The sequence below is a fragment of the Gouania willdenowi genome, chromosome 17 (assembly GCF_900634775.1).
Source record: "Gouania willdenowi chromosome 17, fGouWil2.1, whole genome shotgun sequence".
Lineage (NCBI taxonomy): Eukaryota > Metazoa > Chordata > Actinopteri > Blenniiformes > Gobiesocidae > Gouania > Gouania willdenowi.
The window spans coordinates 16,886,138-16,905,178 of NC_041060.1; the positions used below are offsets into that span (position 1 = coordinate 16,886,138).

General features: G+C 41.8%; 1 protein-coding gene across 4 annotated transcripts in view; it reads left to right on the forward strand.

Annotated features, from left to right (window-relative positions):
* The window catches only part of dip2cb (disco-interacting protein 2 homolog Cb), a 168,252-nt gene that overhangs the window by 128,239 nt on the left and 20,972 nt on the right, over nucleotides 1-19,041 (forward strand). For 2 of the 4 annotated variants that reach the window (XM_028472397.1, XM_028472399.1), the window contains exons 18-26: nucleotides 867-1,006; nucleotides 1,817-1,953; nucleotides 2,031-2,239; nucleotides 3,154-3,268; nucleotides 4,297-4,498; nucleotides 10,529-10,638; nucleotides 15,354-15,434; nucleotides 16,523-16,646; nucleotides 18,285-18,406. In XM_028472397.1, the coding sequence (XP_028328198.1) occupies nucleotides 867-1,006; nucleotides 1,817-1,953; nucleotides 2,031-2,239; nucleotides 3,154-3,268; nucleotides 4,297-4,498; nucleotides 10,529-10,638; nucleotides 15,354-15,434; nucleotides 16,523-16,646; nucleotides 18,285-18,406 (1,240 nt within the window). The remainder of the gene's footprint in view (nucleotides 1-866; nucleotides 1,007-1,816; nucleotides 1,954-2,030; nucleotides 2,240-3,153; nucleotides 3,269-4,296; nucleotides 4,499-10,528; nucleotides 10,639-15,353; nucleotides 15,435-16,522; nucleotides 16,647-18,284; nucleotides 18,407-19,041) is intronic. The other 2 variants (XM_028472398.1, XM_028472400.1) reach the window with 1 other exon arrangement.

Sequence of the window (19,041 nt, forward strand, 5' to 3'; positions counted from 1 at the left end):
CTGGCTGATTTTCTTTTTAAGGGAGCAGCTTTAAAACTCCCTCACACGTGTGATTGAACTTTAATTACTATCTGTCGTGGCTTTTCAGTTATATGGCAAATTTTCAAGGCTGACTCCTTTGTAAATAAACCTTAACTTTATCGAAGGTTTTTTTTTATTTTTTTTTTTATTTCTTCTTATTCAAAACTTACATTTCAAAGAGCTCCAATGTGTTTTGAAAACAGTTTATCTTCCTCTTGCTTTCCAGGCTTTCACATTTATTCAGCTTTTGATTATTTTGTCAAAAGAATATTTTTTAAGTTTCCCCACACGTCTAAGTCCTGATTTCACTGTGACGAACAGTTTGACTTACCTAAAAGTTAAAGACTTATTAGAAATGTTTGTTGTGCCTTCAAAAGTTGCATAATTAATTTTACGCAAAGTTAGCAAACTTTTACATGTCGTTGTATTTTATCCGGACTTTATCCATTAACCATTACTTTAAATCTTAAAGTAGAAAATTTTTGTACACAAAGTCTAAATGTCCTCTTGCTTAGTGTTTTTCAACCTTGTTTGAGCCAAGGTACATCTTTTCATTAGAAAAAAAAATCTCAAGGCACACCACAAGCAGAACATGTAAACACACAAAAAAACTTTTTTATGATCTGTAATATTTATTTTTTCCAATAACAAAAAGCACAGCTATTGTATACAGTCATTCTTATAAAAGTGCCTTGGATACAAATCAAACAAAAAAATGTACATAATTAATTTTCAAAAATGTTTTTTCACAGCACTTAGGTAAAATTGAATACACAAGTGCGCCGCGGCACAGTGGTTGAAAAACGCTGCTCTCGCTTTCCCTCATGTGCTCCTCACCCCTGCAGGCCGCTTGATGAAGGCTGTGCACCTCCAGGCCGTGGCGTCCTGTCCATGCTGGGTCTGAGTCACGGCGTGATCCGGGTGGACTCAGAGGAGAAGCTGTCAGTCCTCACTCTGCAGGATGTGGGCATGGTCATGCCTGGAGGTGAGACATGGGCATTAACATCAGACTCTTCTCATTTACATGGATAACTCTTCACTTCTGCTTTTCTCTCCTTTGTTGCGCTACTCTTCTGTTTAGAATTATAATTTATTTTTGTATTTTAACTTTGTACTTGCATTTTGACACTTTATTCTTTTGTTGACACCTTATCTTTGGTTCATTTTTTTTATATCTGCAGTGTCATTCATTTACTGCTCTGTGTGCCTTTAAATTGCCCCCCCCCCCCCCCCCCCCCCCCCTCAGTTTTTGAATTGAATTGAATAATTCATTTCAATTGAAATACTACAGTTAATACTAGGGGTACACGATGGCACTACATCGGGTACCTGAGACAGAGTGGAAAATTAACACATGAAAGCATAAAAAATATGGGGTCTAATAATGTTTATTTTTAGGTAAAAATGATAATCATAATAATGATGATGGAAATTACCTTGATTAAAAATACAAAACAGGAGAAAACCGAAAATGATAAAACCTAGAGAAAAAAAATCTATTTAGGACCTGCGAAACACTGTTTCATTCCACTTATTTACAAAATGGAATTCTTTAAAAACGCTGATTCATTTCATCATTATGCTTTCTAGTTGTTTTTCTGTTGTATTCTGAGCAAAATGTTGTAGTCTTAAAAGGGGGTACTTGGATTTATAGATAAGAGAAAGGGGATACTTGAACCAACAAAGTTTGAGAACCACTGCTCTAGGTTAAGTACTGAAATTAATTTAATAATTGTTGTTAAATATTTTAATTGTGACGCGTGATGGATTTATGTTGACTGCTGTTTGTCTGCAGGTCTAATGTGTACGGTGAAGCCTGAAGGCATTCCTGTGCTCTGTAAAACTGATGAGATTGGAGAGTTGTGTGTCTGTACGGTTGCCACGGGAACATCTTATTATGGCCTGGCGGGCATGACCAAGAATACATTTGAGGTGAGCATCTGAAGATTTTAATCATTTCCTTTTGAATGTTACAATCACAGGAATTATGTTCCCTGAAATCCTCCCAGGTCTACCCAGTGTGCAACAGTGGAACACCCATCAGTGAGTTCCCTTTCACCAGGACCGGCCTGCTGGGGTTCATCGGACCTGCAGGTCTGATCTTTGTCGCTGGGAAGATGGACGGGTTGATGGTCGTCGGAGGACGGCGGCACAACGCTGATGACATTGTAGCCACAGCGCTGGCGGTGGAGCCAATGAAGTTTGTCTACAGGGGAAGGTGAGTGCTGCTGCATCGGGATTATCAGTTAATACTATTACATACCAATAACATTAACCTACTATTAGCATTAACATTAGCCTAGGATTAACAATAACCTAGCAATTTTTGAAAGTTATAACAATGTGTTTGCAAATATTTTCCTCCACTCTAAAAATGGGATTTAAGCTCAAAACTCATTGTGGTTGAAGGGCTGTAGGGCCATAGCATTAACCTAGCAGTAATATTAACCCAGCATTAGCATTTTCCTAGCAATAGCAATAACCTAGCAATAGCATTAACCTAGCAGTAATGTTAACCTAGCATTAGCATTAGCCTTGCAATAACAATAGCATTAACTTAGCATTATCCTAGCAATAGCATTTACCTAGCAATAATGTTAACCTAGCATTAGCTTAAGCCTAGCAATAGGAATAACCTAGTAATAGCATTAACCTAACAATAATGTTAGCCTAGCATTAACCTAGCATTAGCAATAGCCTTGCTACTTTTGTCTGTATTTACAGTCGTCCTATATGTTTATGGAGTAAGTTTGTGTATTTTTGTTGTCCTTTTGTGCAATTCTTTTAGTATTTTGCATGTGTTTTTTTAGTGAATTTTGGCTTGTTTTTGGAATAGTTTTGTGCATTTAACTTGGAGGGGACTACATTGGGGCTGCACAAAAGTAAACCTAGGTTTTAATTGTGGTCCCCGGGCCACCAGCTGCCAATGACTGTTCTACAGTGACTCACCATTGACGCACAACAAGTGTCTATACTTTACACACAAATAAGATCATTCAGAGGTGATGTTAAACCACAAAGAAGCCATCAAATGTTATTTTAACTTTTCTTAAAGCTCATATGCTGATTTCTATTTCAGCAATAATACATTGTTACTCTGTGTGTGTGTCTGTGTGTGTGCGCTTGCTGCAGGATAGCTGTGTTTTCCATCCCGGTGCTTCATGATGAGAGGATTGTAGTGGTGGCTGAGCAGCGTCCAGACTCCACTGAGGAGGACAGCTTCCAGTGGATGAGCAGAGTTCTGCAGGTACACACACACACATTTTCATAATTCGACACGTACTCTATGGTAAAATCTAATAATTACATACTACTACAGAAACAAAGTCACAACGTGACACTGTCTTTCTATTCTCAGAGATAAGGTATGCATCTGTATTCCAGCCCTAAGTTTTACTGAGCAACCACAGTGACTGTGGCAACACTATAAAAAAAAAGTCTGGATTTTTATTAGTAGCAATAAATCCATTTCACTTTAATCCTGTGAGATCATATACAGCCAAGCCTGTTTTTTTCCTTACATCTCATCTTGTTACAAACACAGTCATGGTTTATAAACATGAAACATTTAGGGCCGGTACTACGAAGCTGGATTTCCTCTTATCGCGCTAACTTCCGGGATAAATTCAAAGTGTGCTGTACGACGATTCTGGCTTAAGTCTTACCAGGCTAAACCTGGACGGGACCAGGTTATGAATTTATTCTTTATTGTTTTAATTCTTCATATTTTTAAATAGGAGCTCACATGTAGCCTGGCTGAGATCACCTGTCTTAAGTGAACATGTTTATATCCCGCTTTGTAGGACAAGGGGATCTCTGAAGGAGAATGTTTGGTTAGGTGAAGCCCACTAACGGAGAGATATCCCAGATATACTTATCCAGCTTCGTAGTACAGGCCCATACAGTTCTACCAACCACCTTCTTTCCAGGAACACCTCTGTAGATGTGATCGTTTGGTGGATCAGGATAACAGAATAGTTAGTGGCTGCATCAAAAACTACTTTAGCTCTTTCAAAATAATAATACTGTTTGTGACTATTTTTGTTTTTTAAAACTAATACAAGCAGTTTTTATTGACATGTCAGTAACTATTGTTTTTTTGATAGAAGTAGATGGTATTTAGGGCTCTTGTTGTGAAAGGCTAGAAGTGGAAGTTGTTGTCTGTAGTTCTAGATTTGGGTGCATTTCATTTTTTATGTCCTACAAAATGTTGCACCCACATTAAGGCATTAACTTCTGTCTAAGCTAGAGTCTCCTCTGATTGACTTGTTCCAGGCCATAGACAGTATCCACCAGGTGGGAGTGTACTGCCTGGCGCTGGTTCCCTCCAACACTCTGCCCAAGACTCCCCTGGGTGGCATCCACCTGTCTGAGACCAAGCAGCTGTTCCTGGAGGGCGCGTTGCACCCCTGCAATGTGCTCATGTGTCCGCACACCTGCGTCACCAACCTGCCTAAACCCCGGCAGAAACAGCCAGGTGAGAAACAAAGATGCAGCAACACGTAGCATTTGGGGATTCTCAATATGAAGACCAGAGCAAGGGAACAAAACGAATAATCAGACAAAATTGTTTGGTTTAAATAACTTAAGTTGAGAGTCAGTTATCATTTATCTTCATGTAGTTTTTGTAGTCATTTGGTGTTGTTTTTTTGTTTTTTTTTGGATTATTTTTCATGTTGTTTTTATTTTTTTGTTGTCATTTTGTGTTTTTTGAGTCATTTGTGTGTGTTTTGGAGATATTTTGTTTGTTTCTATTCTTATTTGGTATATTTTTGTCGTCGTTTTGTTTTTATGGAGTTATTTTTGTGTGATTTGTTGTCATTTGGTGTGTTTTTCTCTTATTTTGTCTATTTCTCATGTTGTTTTGTGATTTTTTTTGTTGACATTTGTGTGTTTTGGAGTCATTTTGTTTGTTCTTGTTCTATTTTGGTATATTTTTGTTGTCATTTTGCTTTGTTGAGTTATTTTTGTTGTCATTTTGTGTATTCTTTGTCATTTTGTAAATTTTTCTCTCATTTTATTTGTTTTTGTTGTCTTCTGTAGTTTTCTTTTATTTTGTGCATTTTTCTTTCATTTTGTGTGTTTTTTTAAGTCAATATGTGCGTTTAGTTTGGGGGCGCACAAAATTTGGCGGAGGGCCACCACTCGCCCAATGTTTGATATAAAGTATTTTTAGCCAATTACAAAAAAGCCTTTGATGATCTCTGTAGTTTTAAACATTGTCCTTACGTGAAACAGGTGTTTCCAGTATAAAATGAGTCAGAAAAGCCAAATTCTACTTCCAAGTATTGGTTGTAGAAGAATCATTTCACGTCAACTTTATCAACCATGGCTAGAGATATAAGGAAGTTCTACTCAGAAGTAGAATATCTGAGAAGCGGACTGAAGGTCTGATTAAAACTCTGTGGAAAAAGCAGTCAACACTGACAGTGTTGATGACGCATTCAACGCAAAGCAGCTCACCATCACTGGGTTGCAATAAAGTGGCAGCAGGTGCGTATGAGCAGATGTCTGCAGCAGAAGGTAATTTGAAGGACTGGAGTCCAATAATGAGTGTCTGCAGGCTGAATAAAGCGTGTGTGCTGCTGATTTTCTTTGAACGGTGTTTGAGATTTACAGAAATGTGCAGAGTGAACCTGGATATGAACTTTAGTGATGTTTTTCTTGATAAATGGGATTAGAAGGTGGATGAATGAGCGACAGTATTATCATGCTTTTCCAACACTGAGGAAAGGATTGTGGAGAAAATGGCCACCTCTTTATTACGGGCTTAAGTTGCACTTTGACAATCATCTCATCTTGAACTACTTTTTTTTTTAATTGTGTTTTCCAATCAAAGATTGTTTTTCTTTAAAGTTATACATACACACATCACTGTATTGTCTTGTTTAGTTTGGCTTCACAGCCATAAGTTCCCCATTTGATTCCCTTGTGTCTTGATGTTAAGGCTTCTATTCTGGTTCATGTTCTGGTTAATTAGTTGCCTTTAGACAAAATATGTGTCCTAATAATAGCTTAGCATCAACTCTCTACTCTAATCTGTACCTTTGTTGCAGTTTAGCAAAATAACAAAGCTCTTTGTTTTGTTGTATTCATGATTTTTATATGAATTGAATGTTAATCTTTGACGGCGTATTAGGGCCACATGGGCACTACGAGATTAAAGTCATTTTGAGAATTAAGTTGTAATGTTATTAAAATTAAGTCGTATCTTAATAACATTGTAATTTTCATAGATTAAAGTCATATTATTTAAAGATTGGAGTCATAATATTTTGAGATTAAAGTTGTAATTTTATTGGCTCCGGTCCGGGGGGATCCGGGGTGGGGGTGGCTTTGGGGGTGGCTGCTGCCCGGGGTCGGCGATTGCCTCCTGGGTCGCTGGGTGGCGGGGTGTGGCTGTGGGTTGCTCCGTCGGCCCTTGCGGGTCCTCGGCTTGGCTCCCTAGGGCGCGCCCTCGCCAGGGATGTCGCTTGCGCGACGAGCCAGGCGGGGCCCCCTCCGGGGCTTTTGTTTGACCGCAATGGCCGGGGTGTGGCCGTTACGGCTAGGGGTGGGGGGTGCTATGGGGCCTCCCCGGGGGTCGTGTTGGGTGGGTGTGCGGGGGCGCGGCGCGTGGCTCTTGGCCTGGTGGATCCGCGTCGGGATTTGCTGGTCTGCTGGCTGGGTGCACCGGGCGCCGCGGGCGCCATTCCGGGGCGGGGGCGTCACGGGGGTGGATCCGTGGTCTGGGTGTCTGGGGGCGTGCTCTCCTGTCATCTGCCCGGGGACCGGCCGCGCAGCCTTGGGCGGGGCGGGGCTGGTGGCCTGGGGCCCGCTGTCGTCCGGGGTGTGCTGGCGTTGGGGGGGTGTCTCGCGCCGGTGCGTGGGTCGTCGGGGATCGCCTCCGTGGGGGGGGGGGGGCTCTACTGGCGCCGTTGGTGTGGGATGGCGGTACCGGGCTGGGGGTGCTTCGGTACTCGGGCTTGCCGGTCCGTGGCTGGCGGGGTGGCCCTGCTTGGCGGTAGATGGTGTCCTCTTTCGTCGGGGGTGCCGGGGCCGCCTCCCGGTGGAGAGTGTTATATCGTGGCGCCGGGTGGGCCTGTGCTGGCCCTGGTGCGGGCACGGGCCTCCCCCCTGCTCGGCCGCCCTCCTTGGCGGCGGGGGGGGCGTGCGCTCTGGGCCGGCGTGCGGCGGGGGTCGCCCCCTGGAGCACCGGGGGATGGGGTTGGTGCCTGGCTGCGCCCGGGGGTGGGGGGTGCCGCCGTGCTCCGCGGGGCCGTCGCGGTCTGGGGGGGTGCCGTGGGGGGGGTCTCCGGCCTTGCTGCTCCGGGGCCCGCAGTGCCGCTTGCCCGTCTGCACCATCTACCCTCTCGCGTGGCCCGCCATGCGGACGGGCCCGGCTCACACCAGACAGGCCTCCTACATGTACACTTCACCTCACTCCCAGCTGGTCTGGCTCATTCACAGATTGCACCACACACCCATACCCAACCCTTGGGGGGCTGGATGGTGGGACTGGGGGTGGAGGGGGCCGCCACCTGTGTCACTATGTAGTGGCGAGGGGGCGGCACTCCCACCTCTAGTTACCATCCATACTAATCCCTCCAATTTTAATCGCACCTCAACATGCCACCCCCCCGGAGGGTGTACTCACCTACACCCTCCGGCCTATTACACCACATACACATATATCCACAGAGGCAGGATGGGGAGCACCGCTCCCCTCCTTCCCCCTTCTTTTAATTACACCCCATACATTCACTAAACACACACATTCACACAGGGGATAGGGAAGTGCCTCTCCATTGGGGAATGGAGAGGCACCATAACAGGGTGGTGGGTTGGTTCACATATTTGGGCCTCTCCGGTGGGGGCCTGGCTCCTCTGTTGGTGGCCGGGCCACTGCTTAGAGTAAAAATACATCAGGATGGTGCGGTCGGGCGTGGCGGTGGGTCTCGGGGGGGCTTTGCTGGGGTCTCTCCTTGCGGGGTCTTTCCGGGCGGTGTCGGCCTGGTGGGGCGCGGGGGTGCTTCCTCCCCTTGGGTGTGGCTGGGTGCTTGTTTCGTCTCCTGGTGGCCTTGGGGGCGGGCCCCGCGGTGTGCGGGCCCGGGGCGGCCTGCCTCGCCGGTTTGGGGGGTGGGTGTGCTGGGGGTGTGCTGGTGTCCTCGCCGGGGTTGGGGCGGGGTTGCTTGGCGCCTCGGAGTGATGCTGTTTACTGGGGGGCGGCGCTAGCTGTTCCGGTGGTGGAGGTTGCTGTCGGCCGCCTGGTGGGTCTGTCCTGCCGTTTGCGGACTGGTGGGTGGGTCCGGGGCATCTTTGGCTGGGGGCTGCTGTCGCGCACTTGATGTGTGCCATTGGGGTGCCTCCGTCCCCGCGGTGGGGGTCGCCGGTTGCTCATGGGCCGGTGGGGGGCGCTGCTCCGTGGCTGGCGCTGTCCGGGGGGCGGCGGGCCCTGGGCTGCTGGCCTTGGGCTGTCCGGGGCTGTGCGGTCCTGCTGGGCCGTGGCTGGGTCCTGGGCGGGGGTGGGGGGTGCGACCCGGGGGGCTTGGCCCGGGGGCTTGCCCTTGGGGGGTCCTGGTCCCGGGGGGTGCCCCTGGGGCCCGGGGTGCTTGGCCTGCTGGCCGGGCCGGTCCTGGCGGGGGTCTTTCGGGGCGGGTGGCGCGTGCCGCGTCCTTGCGTACCTGCTGGTACGGCCCCTGCTTGGGCAGTGCCCCGTGAGGTAGGGTGTCGGGGGCCGGAATAGGGGGCCACATCCCGGCGGGGCGGTCTGGCTTGGCCCTTGGGGGGGCCCTGGCTTTAAAAAAAAAAAAAAAACTGAAGCTCGTGGCGCGGGCGGCATCAGCGAAGGGTGATCTGGGGCGCCATGGGTGGCTAGGTTGGGGTGCCTGGGGGCCGGCGGGGGGACTCCCGGCGGCCCCCTGGTGCCTTATGCGGCTTGGGGTGTGGTCGTCCTCCCTGGGCGGGCTGCTCCTGGTGCTGCATCCGTTCCGGGTCCTTCTGGCCTGGGGTCGGGCCCCTGCTGGCTCTGGGCTCGCCGGCGGGTGCCCGCTGGCTGCCTGTTCGGCGCGGCTCTGGTCGTCTGCTGGGCGTGGGCTTCGGCTCCTCCGCTGGGGCCTCGGGCAGGGAGTTCTCTGGGCCCTCCCCTCGGGGGGTTGGGCCCGGGGGTGGCTCTTGGATTTTGCAGTGGCGGTTCTTGGAAATACATTTGTCATGGATGCACTGGCCTTGGGCTGTGGGATAACTCTCATACTGGGCTCAACCTTAGACACGTTGTTCCCAAATACCTGTTTTATGGAATTTCCACTCACCTCTTCCTCTGTTCACAGCCACCACCATTATTCCTAAACCGCACACTGGTCACCAAACTGGCTTGACAACACAACAATAAGCACAATATACACAACCACAATTTCACATCGCATCACTTAAAACCTAACAACTACTCCCCACCCATTCTATATCCTATCTTGTATCCCTCTTCCCTGTTAACTTCCCCACCCCCCTCCAACCCCTCACCTTGGTGTAACACTGCCCTCTCTCTTTTTTACATCCTCCCTTTAATAAAGTTTTTCTTACCCTTCCCTAGGGAGGGCTGGTGACGGTCACAATTATGCAATGAAATAAATAAATTTATTTAATTGCAATAATAAAATATGCATTGCTGTTAAAAGATTGCACTTCTTGTAGTGTTAACCTTCGACAGCATGTGCAGACAAGGAAAAAAAAAAAAAAAAAAAAAAAAAAAAAAGTAATTTTATGAGAATAAAATTAAAATACAAACAGGTCTGCATTTAAGATTAAGATTAAATCGGAACGTTTGCCTTTATTTATTGGCATATATGTTTTTACACATATAAAAATGTGTTTTCTGCATTTAACCCATCCCTGAGGAGCAGTTGGGGGTTAAGTAACTTGCTCAACATCCCACAGCGATGGCAACCGAACCGGCAACCCTCCGATTACAAGCCCAGCGTCCTTAACCACTAGGCCACCACGCCCCATTTAGTGAGATTTCTCTTTAGGGTTTCATACATGGTGAGATACTGAGCTTTTTGGCCAATCATCAGGACTTTAAAGCGACTTTGCAGGTGTTTGCGTTTGTTCCAATGAAAGAACCAGACTGATTTGGAGCAAATAGTATCTTTAGTGGAGGAAGAACTGGCTGGAAGTGGTCAACTTCAGGGCTATTCCTGTTAGCTACTTCAATAGGAATCTCTGAGCGCTATACCATTACGAGTTTTTGAAGATACGGCTTTATTCTCATAAAAATACAATTTTATTTTCCAAATATTACGACTTTAATCTCGTAGTGCTCAGTTTTTTTTTCATATTATTGAAATCCTGATACGCCGTCGTATTAATCTTTTGTTTCACATTGATGTCATCACGTAGTACAGTGAACAGTAGTTCTGATAATGGATTTTCATTACTTACATAAGAACATTGTTGGGAGAAGATAGCTAAAACACACACATCGATCATTTTCTCAGCTGGTTTCCACCCTTCCTCTCCCATCTCTCCCCAGAGATCGGACCAGCGTCTGTGATGGTTGGGAATCTGGTGTCAGGGAAGAGGATCGCTCAGGCCAGCGGCAGAGATCTGGGTCAGATCGAAGACAATGACCAGGCAAGGAAGGTGTGTGTGTGTGTGTGTGAGGGAGGAAGGACAGGAGGTGCGGTTTCTTCATTCTTCTTTATCATCCATCCTTATATTTTGCTGATTGATTTATTTCATGTTCAATTCAACTTTATTCATATAGCGCTAATTACAACCTGAAGTCATCTCATAGCGCTCATAGGTTGCAACCTATGTTGCTTTTGGGTCCTACCGGTCTGCTTTTGGCAACGTAGTCAATCAATTCACAAATTGATCTTTATGTGGGATTAACATAATTGTTCATATTTATAAAATGTCAGCATCAGTTATTTCAAACTGCTCCCAATTTCCTGTTAATTCCCAATTTACGTCAGACTAAGGTTCCGTTGACATTTTAGCCTGACAAGCCAAGAAATGTATATTTTAAACTTCTACTTTTATGATTGATAGGGTTAATAAAGAATATTAATTAAGAAATAACATTTTTGCCCCCTTAGTATGAGTTTTTTTTAGTCACCTCACACTTCCTCCCTCCGTGTGAGTGAGCTCCAGTTTTACATTAGACTCAAACTCTTTGTTTAAAGTAATATTATCTGCATAATCATGTCGAGTGAAAGTGATTTACTTTAAATCTGCTCAGATTTTTACTTCAATAATCTTTATCTGTTACAAAAAATGAATATGATGCTTTTTTATGAGATTGTGGAAGTAATGAAACACCAACATGACAGCTTTAAGTGGTTCCTGATTATTTAAGTATTGTTTTAGATGAATTTCTTAGTCATTTTGCACACTTTCACGCTTTCTGATAAACATTTGTAAAACCTTTATAGAGATTTTATAAACAATGCTTTTGTGAGTGCATCAGATGTGTGAGTACATGTGTTAACAGGCCTGTGTGGACATGGCATCCAAAGCCTGGATACCGATCCTTTACAGGGGATTAATTAATAACAAGACATATTTTATGAAAAATAATACTTATCTTATTCACCAGTGCTTCAGGACAAGCTATCAGGTTTTAATGTCACTGCAGGGCGACAAAGGAAATTCACTTAAAAACCAAAATGTCAAGTTTCAAAAAGGTCTCCTAGAGGCTCTTGACATCCGCTTATAGAATATCCATGTGAAATTACAACCCAGTTCGATGAGCATTAATGCCCCCGTGGCACATACGGAGTAATGGTCCCCATTCATATATTGGTATGTGTCAATGATTCGGTACCACCAACTGTTGCAATATTTGACTCACAAATATATTAGAAAACAACTTTAATGATAATTACCAAAAAATGGGGGATGAATTGTGCGAGGCATAATCGTCATCTACATTGAATTACCTTGAAAACGATTTGTCACACGACTGTTCCCATAAATTTGGAAATTACCAGAAATGGGGGGTGGGTCCCATTTAAAAAAAAGTGTAATTAAATTGAAAAAAAAGGGTTTTGAGCGTCTCATTATGTTCATTCATAGAGTATTCATAACAAACTGCATTCTGATTTCAGGAGAACTAACAGAGGAGTAGTCATTTGAAAAATGGGGCACCCACCCCCGTGACACGTACAAGGTAATGGGCCCCATTTATGTTTTGGTATGTGCCAATGATTTGGTACCACCAACCGTCTAATATTTGACTCGTAAAGAAAGGAGAAATCGACAATTTTTTTTGTTTTGGTGCCCCTTGGGGCCTCCTGGGCCCTAAATCGAGAATCAGGCTCCGAGCGTTGATGCCCAATCTGTTCACAAATAATGAGGAATAGTGATTTTAACTAGTGTACACAACAAGAAGAAGAACAAGAACAAGAACAACAAAGTGAGTGGCATTTTGAGTCCTGTAGCCCGGCCTAAAAATGGGGTCATGACAAGAAAAAGGTTGGGAACTACTGGCCTTGTAAATGCCTCTGAATCACTAACGGACATGTTTTTATCTATGGGAAGAAAAAGGGGAATGTGTAAATAATGCAAAGAAAAAACTGATTCCTGACCAACGACTTTGGAGTCGTAATTTAGTCATTTCATGCAGAAAAAAGTGTTTAATTTGTTTTGAATATTTGGACTTTTATGAAAATGACTAATGCTGTTTTTGGACTTGTCAAAACTCTTTCTATGGAAAAGAGTAAGATTTCTATAGTTTTATAGTTGTAACTATTGTTACAAACACAATATTATTCAATCCCCCAAAGAAAATCCAATTATCAGCTTCTTCATTTGCTGTGTCAACAAAATAAGGACAACCTCTTGTCCTTGTTTCAGTTTTGCAGTACGACTCAAATACAGCAACTTCTTTCAAACAAGCAAAAGTCATCCAACACCTGCCAGGTGGTCTCGGCGCCAGGTTTCACTGAGACGATCGTCACATCTGATAATGAAATTGGATACAACCGTGCAGCAAACTTTATTCTATTACCATGAGAATCCAACACCGTGACCCACACACTGGGAACAATGTGGAGCAGATTTCTGTCTGCAGGCTGGGATTTAATGAGAAAACACTCTTCCCAAAGACACCAGACTTTTTGTGTCAGTGTTTAACATGCTGGACTACTCTTAGTTACAGATGCACTTGGAGTTATTTGCAGTCAGACACACACTGGATTCCACATATTCATTAGAGATGAGGCAGGGAGTCCTACAAAACAATCAATGGATAAATGAATGAATAAATGCAATTATTCAACAGAAGTAACTGAAGTTGTGCCGTGGGGGTCGAACAAATTTAGTTGGAGCAACTGAAAAAACACAAAACTAACTGAACAGCATTTCTTATGCATTTACCAGGCTAAGCTAATGTAGTTTCTAATAGCTCAAATGATTTGATAAAGTAAAATATTACATTGTTTTGTTCTCAAAGCCATATTTAGAGCCTTTGCATATCCACTGTAAGTTATAGTGATCATCGCATACTACTACGCATACTAAGTCTGATGTCAAAATGAATATGTAGTGCGTTCACATTAGATAGCATGCAAAGATTGAGTATGTGAGAAATACCCAGATGTATGCTATAACGGGACATTTCTTAATTGTACACGGTGGGCACACTAGTCATACTCGACCGCCTCTCTTCTTGTCTTCCATTAGTTTTTAACACTTTTGTTAATAGGGCTCTTGTTTCGAAGTTAACCGGAAGTTTTGTCTCCGAAAATTTCTGAAATGTCTGCACGAAATGTGTTTTGACCACATGTTGATATTCTACTTAAGATATTAATCCTCAGTGTGTTTTTGTCATTGTAGGTTCGAAATGCATCTTGGGAAACTTAGAACCATACCTCAGTGGGAACGGTCACCATCCTAATGATCTTAATAGTATATAGTAGACAGTTTATATACTTATTGAGCATGTAGTGTGTAGTATGTTAGTATTCGACTTCAAACACTGCCTTTGTTTTTTAAAGACAAGTGTTCCATATCTGTGAACATTATAATAAGGTTCATTTAGTAATAATAAAAAAAATAATCCAATAATGACGAAGCAGTGTTTCACAATCCTTACTGTCAAAGTAATGACATGGCTGGTTAGAGCCTGTGCATTATGAAGCTGCAAAGCGTTTAGAGTAACTCAATTTTCAGAGGATTGAAAAAAAAAAAAAAAGTTGAGGCAACTCCGAAGGAAGCAGATTTAATTTGTCGTCTTAAAAATGTAATCAACGATTGGAGTCCAGCCAATGGATGGCTGAGTGATGTTTTCATCGCGGTTTAAAAAGGCCTTCTTAACTGTGCTTCCCTCTGAGTATACTGACAGATGAAGCTCCTGGTGGGCACTCTGTGGCTCCAGTGTGAGACATGTTTGCAGTAAGCTAGCAGTAAACCACTGTGGAACACTTAATCTAACTGATGTAATAAATACACAGTATCAAACATTGGCACCACTGTGCAGAGCAACCTACGTCACCATTGAGGATCAATTCTTAATAAAAAACATGAAGAATTAAAATCCATAATTCCCAGCAAAAGCAACACTGTAGCTTCAGTGGAAGAAATCCTGGCAGACAATTCTTGACTTATGCGTATATTAGATCACATTACATTTTTCAGTATTAATTCATTGGACAATAAACGGGCACACTCTGACAGTTGGCTTTACTACGGCACAGACCTGTCTCTATTCACGTATCCGCCTCATTTTGGATGCAGTCTGTATCTTCTATATATATTCATATACAAAAAATGAAAGATAACCTAAGATAAATGTTTAAAATTACTAAAAATACAATAAGATGAAAATATCATCAAAAACACACGTGATTATAAAAGGTTTGTGAATACAAGAATACAGAATACTCATCCATCAATGAACTTAGATTGAACAAACATATACCACAAAGCTAGTTACATGCAACCAAAAACTTCTTCAGACATCTTTTGTAGCATTTCAAAGTTTTTGCAAGGTGTAAATAATTGCTTCATCATTTGATCATAATTATTGTTATTGTTGTTATAGCAGAGGTTCATTTCATTTGTTTCATTCTAAAATCCATTGAAATGTTTGAAATGATTTGAAGAACATCAGTAGACATGTGTCACACCATAGGTTAGAGAGTTAGCTCATATAGTGTTACATACATAAGAATACATCATCATTACAGAGTGAAAATGAAGATGATAAATGGAATTTTCTCAAATCATCAAATACATTTTACATTGTAACAATATCAGAAGTGATTGTAACCAAGTCCTCGTGACGTTCGCTGTTCCTTTACCTGCTTTTATAACAAATCTTATTTATTGAGGTTGTGTTTTGCGTCCTTCAGTTCCTCTTCCTGTCCGAGGTGCTACAGTGGAGAGCCCAGACCACTCCAGACCACGTCCTCTACACACTCCTCAACTCCAGGGTAACAAACACATGCTGGTATACAGCATAATCATCTTTTAAAAATGGATAATGCTTTGAAAAAACTGCCATCTTTATTAAACTATTACATATATTATTACATCTGTTGCTTATAACTAAGGAACTCTCAGGCATTTCAGCACTGAATATTTTTATGACTATTTTTATTCTGTAATTAACGGGAATCTGCTGCTTTTTTTTTTTTTTTTTTTTTTTTTTGCTTCAATTTCTATGAAATGCCCACGAATACGACGCCGTATCAGGGCCCCATTAAAATAAAAAGGTCTTAATATTTCGAGAATAAAGTCGTCATTTTATGAAATATGAAATCATAATTTTGTTAGATTAAAGTCATAATATTTTGAGAATAGAGTCATAATTTTATGAGAATAAATCTGTATCTTTAAAAAACTCGTAATGGTATAGCGCCGTGAACGCAACGTAACAATCGACATAATGTAATCTTGAAATATTACTTCAATCATGGAATATTATGACTTTAACCTTATAAAATTACAGTTTTATTAAGATAGCACTTTATTCTTATAAAATTACAAATTTATTATAGAAATATTATGACGTTTATCTCGTATGTGCCCAGAGTTTTATTTTATTTTAATGTGGCCCTAATATGCTGTCATATACAAATATGTTGTTTGATGAAAATGTAATTAATTAGTACAATTTTAAGCACATAAGCTATCTGATGTGATTTTTTCCACATCATTCTAATGAAATAAAATAAGATATTCACATTCATTTCAAGTCATGTCATTCTGTGTGTACGTTCTGACTTTATAAATAAATATGTTTCCAATATTTCGAACATTTGGCTGCTAAATCTAATGTGTGTGACTGGAAATCTGAAATATGAAGTAGGTTTGAATGACATGTTCATAAAGTGGGAAAGCTCCTACATTAAATTAGTCTGAATAATTGCAATCTCATCCAGTGGCGTTTGTGTTCAGCTGCTCCGACCTGAGATGCTACAATGGAAAATGTGACATGACATCTGCTGATACATCCCGCTGATTGAAGACGTCAATCATGTGTTTGTGTGTGCGTGTGTGTGTGTGTGTCCTCCTCCAGGGTACCATATACAGCTCTCTGACTTGTGTGCAGCTGCACAAGCGAGCGGAAAAGATTGCTGCTATGCTGGCTGAACGAGGCCACCTGCAGGACGGGGACCATGTTGCACTGGTCTACCCTCCAGGTACCAGTATCCCAATATACAGTATAATGGATGTTTAATGTGGTTTCTATAAGGAAAGACAAACTGGACGTTTTTTTTTTTGCTATGGAGACACACATACTGTACATCACACCTTGTTTGGCTCAAGGACCCCCTTTTCTCTTTTTCTGATTCCAAATACCACCTTAGTCAGACGACAACATTTAGCTCAGAATTCTCATAACAAACATCTTTATGCAATAAATGAATGAATGAATCGCACTTTGTAAATAAGTGGAATGAAACAGTCCTGAAGAGATTTATTTCAACAGTTTTTGAAGGTTATACAAATCCACTTTGAGCCTTAAAGTAGGCCTACTGTTACAAATAATACAGTAGAACACAAAACACGTACGCTTTCAAAACAGTCTAGGTTTTTTTATTTTTATTTTTTATTTATTATGTTTTGAAAAGCATCCAAAATACACAGTACACACAACAAAATGTATATATGTACATCCACATTAAAAGTGCAGACCGCTCAAACAATGTCCCATACAACTGTTAACTTGCTTTTCCTTTGTTTTTCTTTGTTTTGAATCTACATATATATAAACACGCGTATATGTATATAAAAACAGGTACAAACAAAAAGTATCTGGTAAAAAACCTCACTCAGGCCAGACAGCAGACAATCAAACTTAAAAACAAAAACAAAAAAACCAACAACACCCTGGGATTTTCAGATTCACTACACGCATCTGATTCAAACACATTAATATCAAGGTAAAATTAAATTCCATTTCCGTCCTATAACTGAGGAATGGGTCCCATATTTCCTTAAACAGGTCCTCCTTCCCTGTCACTCTATAAATGACCCGCTCATAGCTTGCCATTGTGCTTAACACCTTTATCCATTCTTTAAAAGAGGACAAATGAGTTGATTTCCAGTGCTGTAATATTATTCTGCATCCTCTTGCCAGAGCGAGGCGACGCCATAATCTATGTCGTTTAGACAAAACAACATCGTGTGGTAAAATACTCAGTATACAGATGGAGAGTTCTTTGACCAGGTGTAACCTGAATATCCCATTTAAGCAAGACAGTTTAGGTTTAATTTTAACTCATTTGTCACTGTGTTGTAACAGCATGGCAGGACACAGCTTTTAATTGATCTAAAACTAGTACAGCTATAGGTTTAATTTACTTTAAACATATTAACAATACTATATAGATTATGAACATTTGTCACAGGTATGCCACTGTCATTTTTATCCTGAGTGAATTAATTCAACATAGGCCACTTTTTTAAACACAAAAAAACCCCCTAAAAACTCAATCTAATAACAAAGATTTACCCTTTCAATTCATTATCATCATTGTCATTATGTTTACCATGTTTTTTAAATCAAAAATGCACATTTTAAAATCCCCATATTTCTCATGCGTTCATGTGTTCATTTTTCTCTCTCTCTCTCACGTACCCCCAGTAATGCGACTGTGTACCCCTCGGGGTACTCGCACCCCCATTTGAGAAACCTTGAGATAGTGTGTAAAGTTTGATGAAAGAATCATGTTAGGGAAAAATGCTGTAATTTCTCTTTTCTTTTCTCTTTTATTCCACTCTCTGCTTTTCTTCCTCCTGCTGTCTGTATGTTCCTCTCTATCTTCCTCTGGTAGGTGTCGACCTGATTGTGGCCTTTTATGGCTGCCTTTACGCCGGCTGTGTGCCCATCACGGTGCGGCCACCTCACCCGCAAAACATCGCCACCACACTGCCGACCGTAAAGATGATTGTAGAGGTAATAAACGAACTAAATCTAAGAATATCTGCTTCAAGTTCTCCCTGTCCTCTCATTTTTTATTTTATTTTTTCTAGAATTTGTCACTTTTTAACTCTCACATGAGTTAAAATACGTCTTCATAATTTTTGCTAGCTTACCTTGAAATCTACCTTTAGTTTAATATTTAGGTGGCAGACTCTGCCTTAAGTTTTCTATCAATACAAGATAAAGAATTGAGGACAAAATACAGTCAATTAATCGTGGATATGTATCACTATGTGTAAACCATCATAGTTTTTTCCTACCTTGTAAAAAGGTTGTTTCATTTGAACAGGGGTGTCATACTCACTTTAGTCCAGGAGCCAAATACGACCAGTTTGATCTCAAGTGGGCCGCAGATTTTAGGTGGCAAAAAAAACGAACATGATTTTGCCCTAATTCTCAATATCAGTACAATTCAGAATCAAGAATTCTTGATTTTGTCACCATTTTTTGTGTAATATAGAGGAGATGTAATTGTTTGTGAGAAATTGCAAGATTTGTGGGAAAAATTGAGAGTTCTTTCAACAATTTGCAAATAAAAATGACTGCATTTGTGTGATATAAACAAATGAGAATTGCAAATCCATAACATATTGTGGATTTTTATTAAA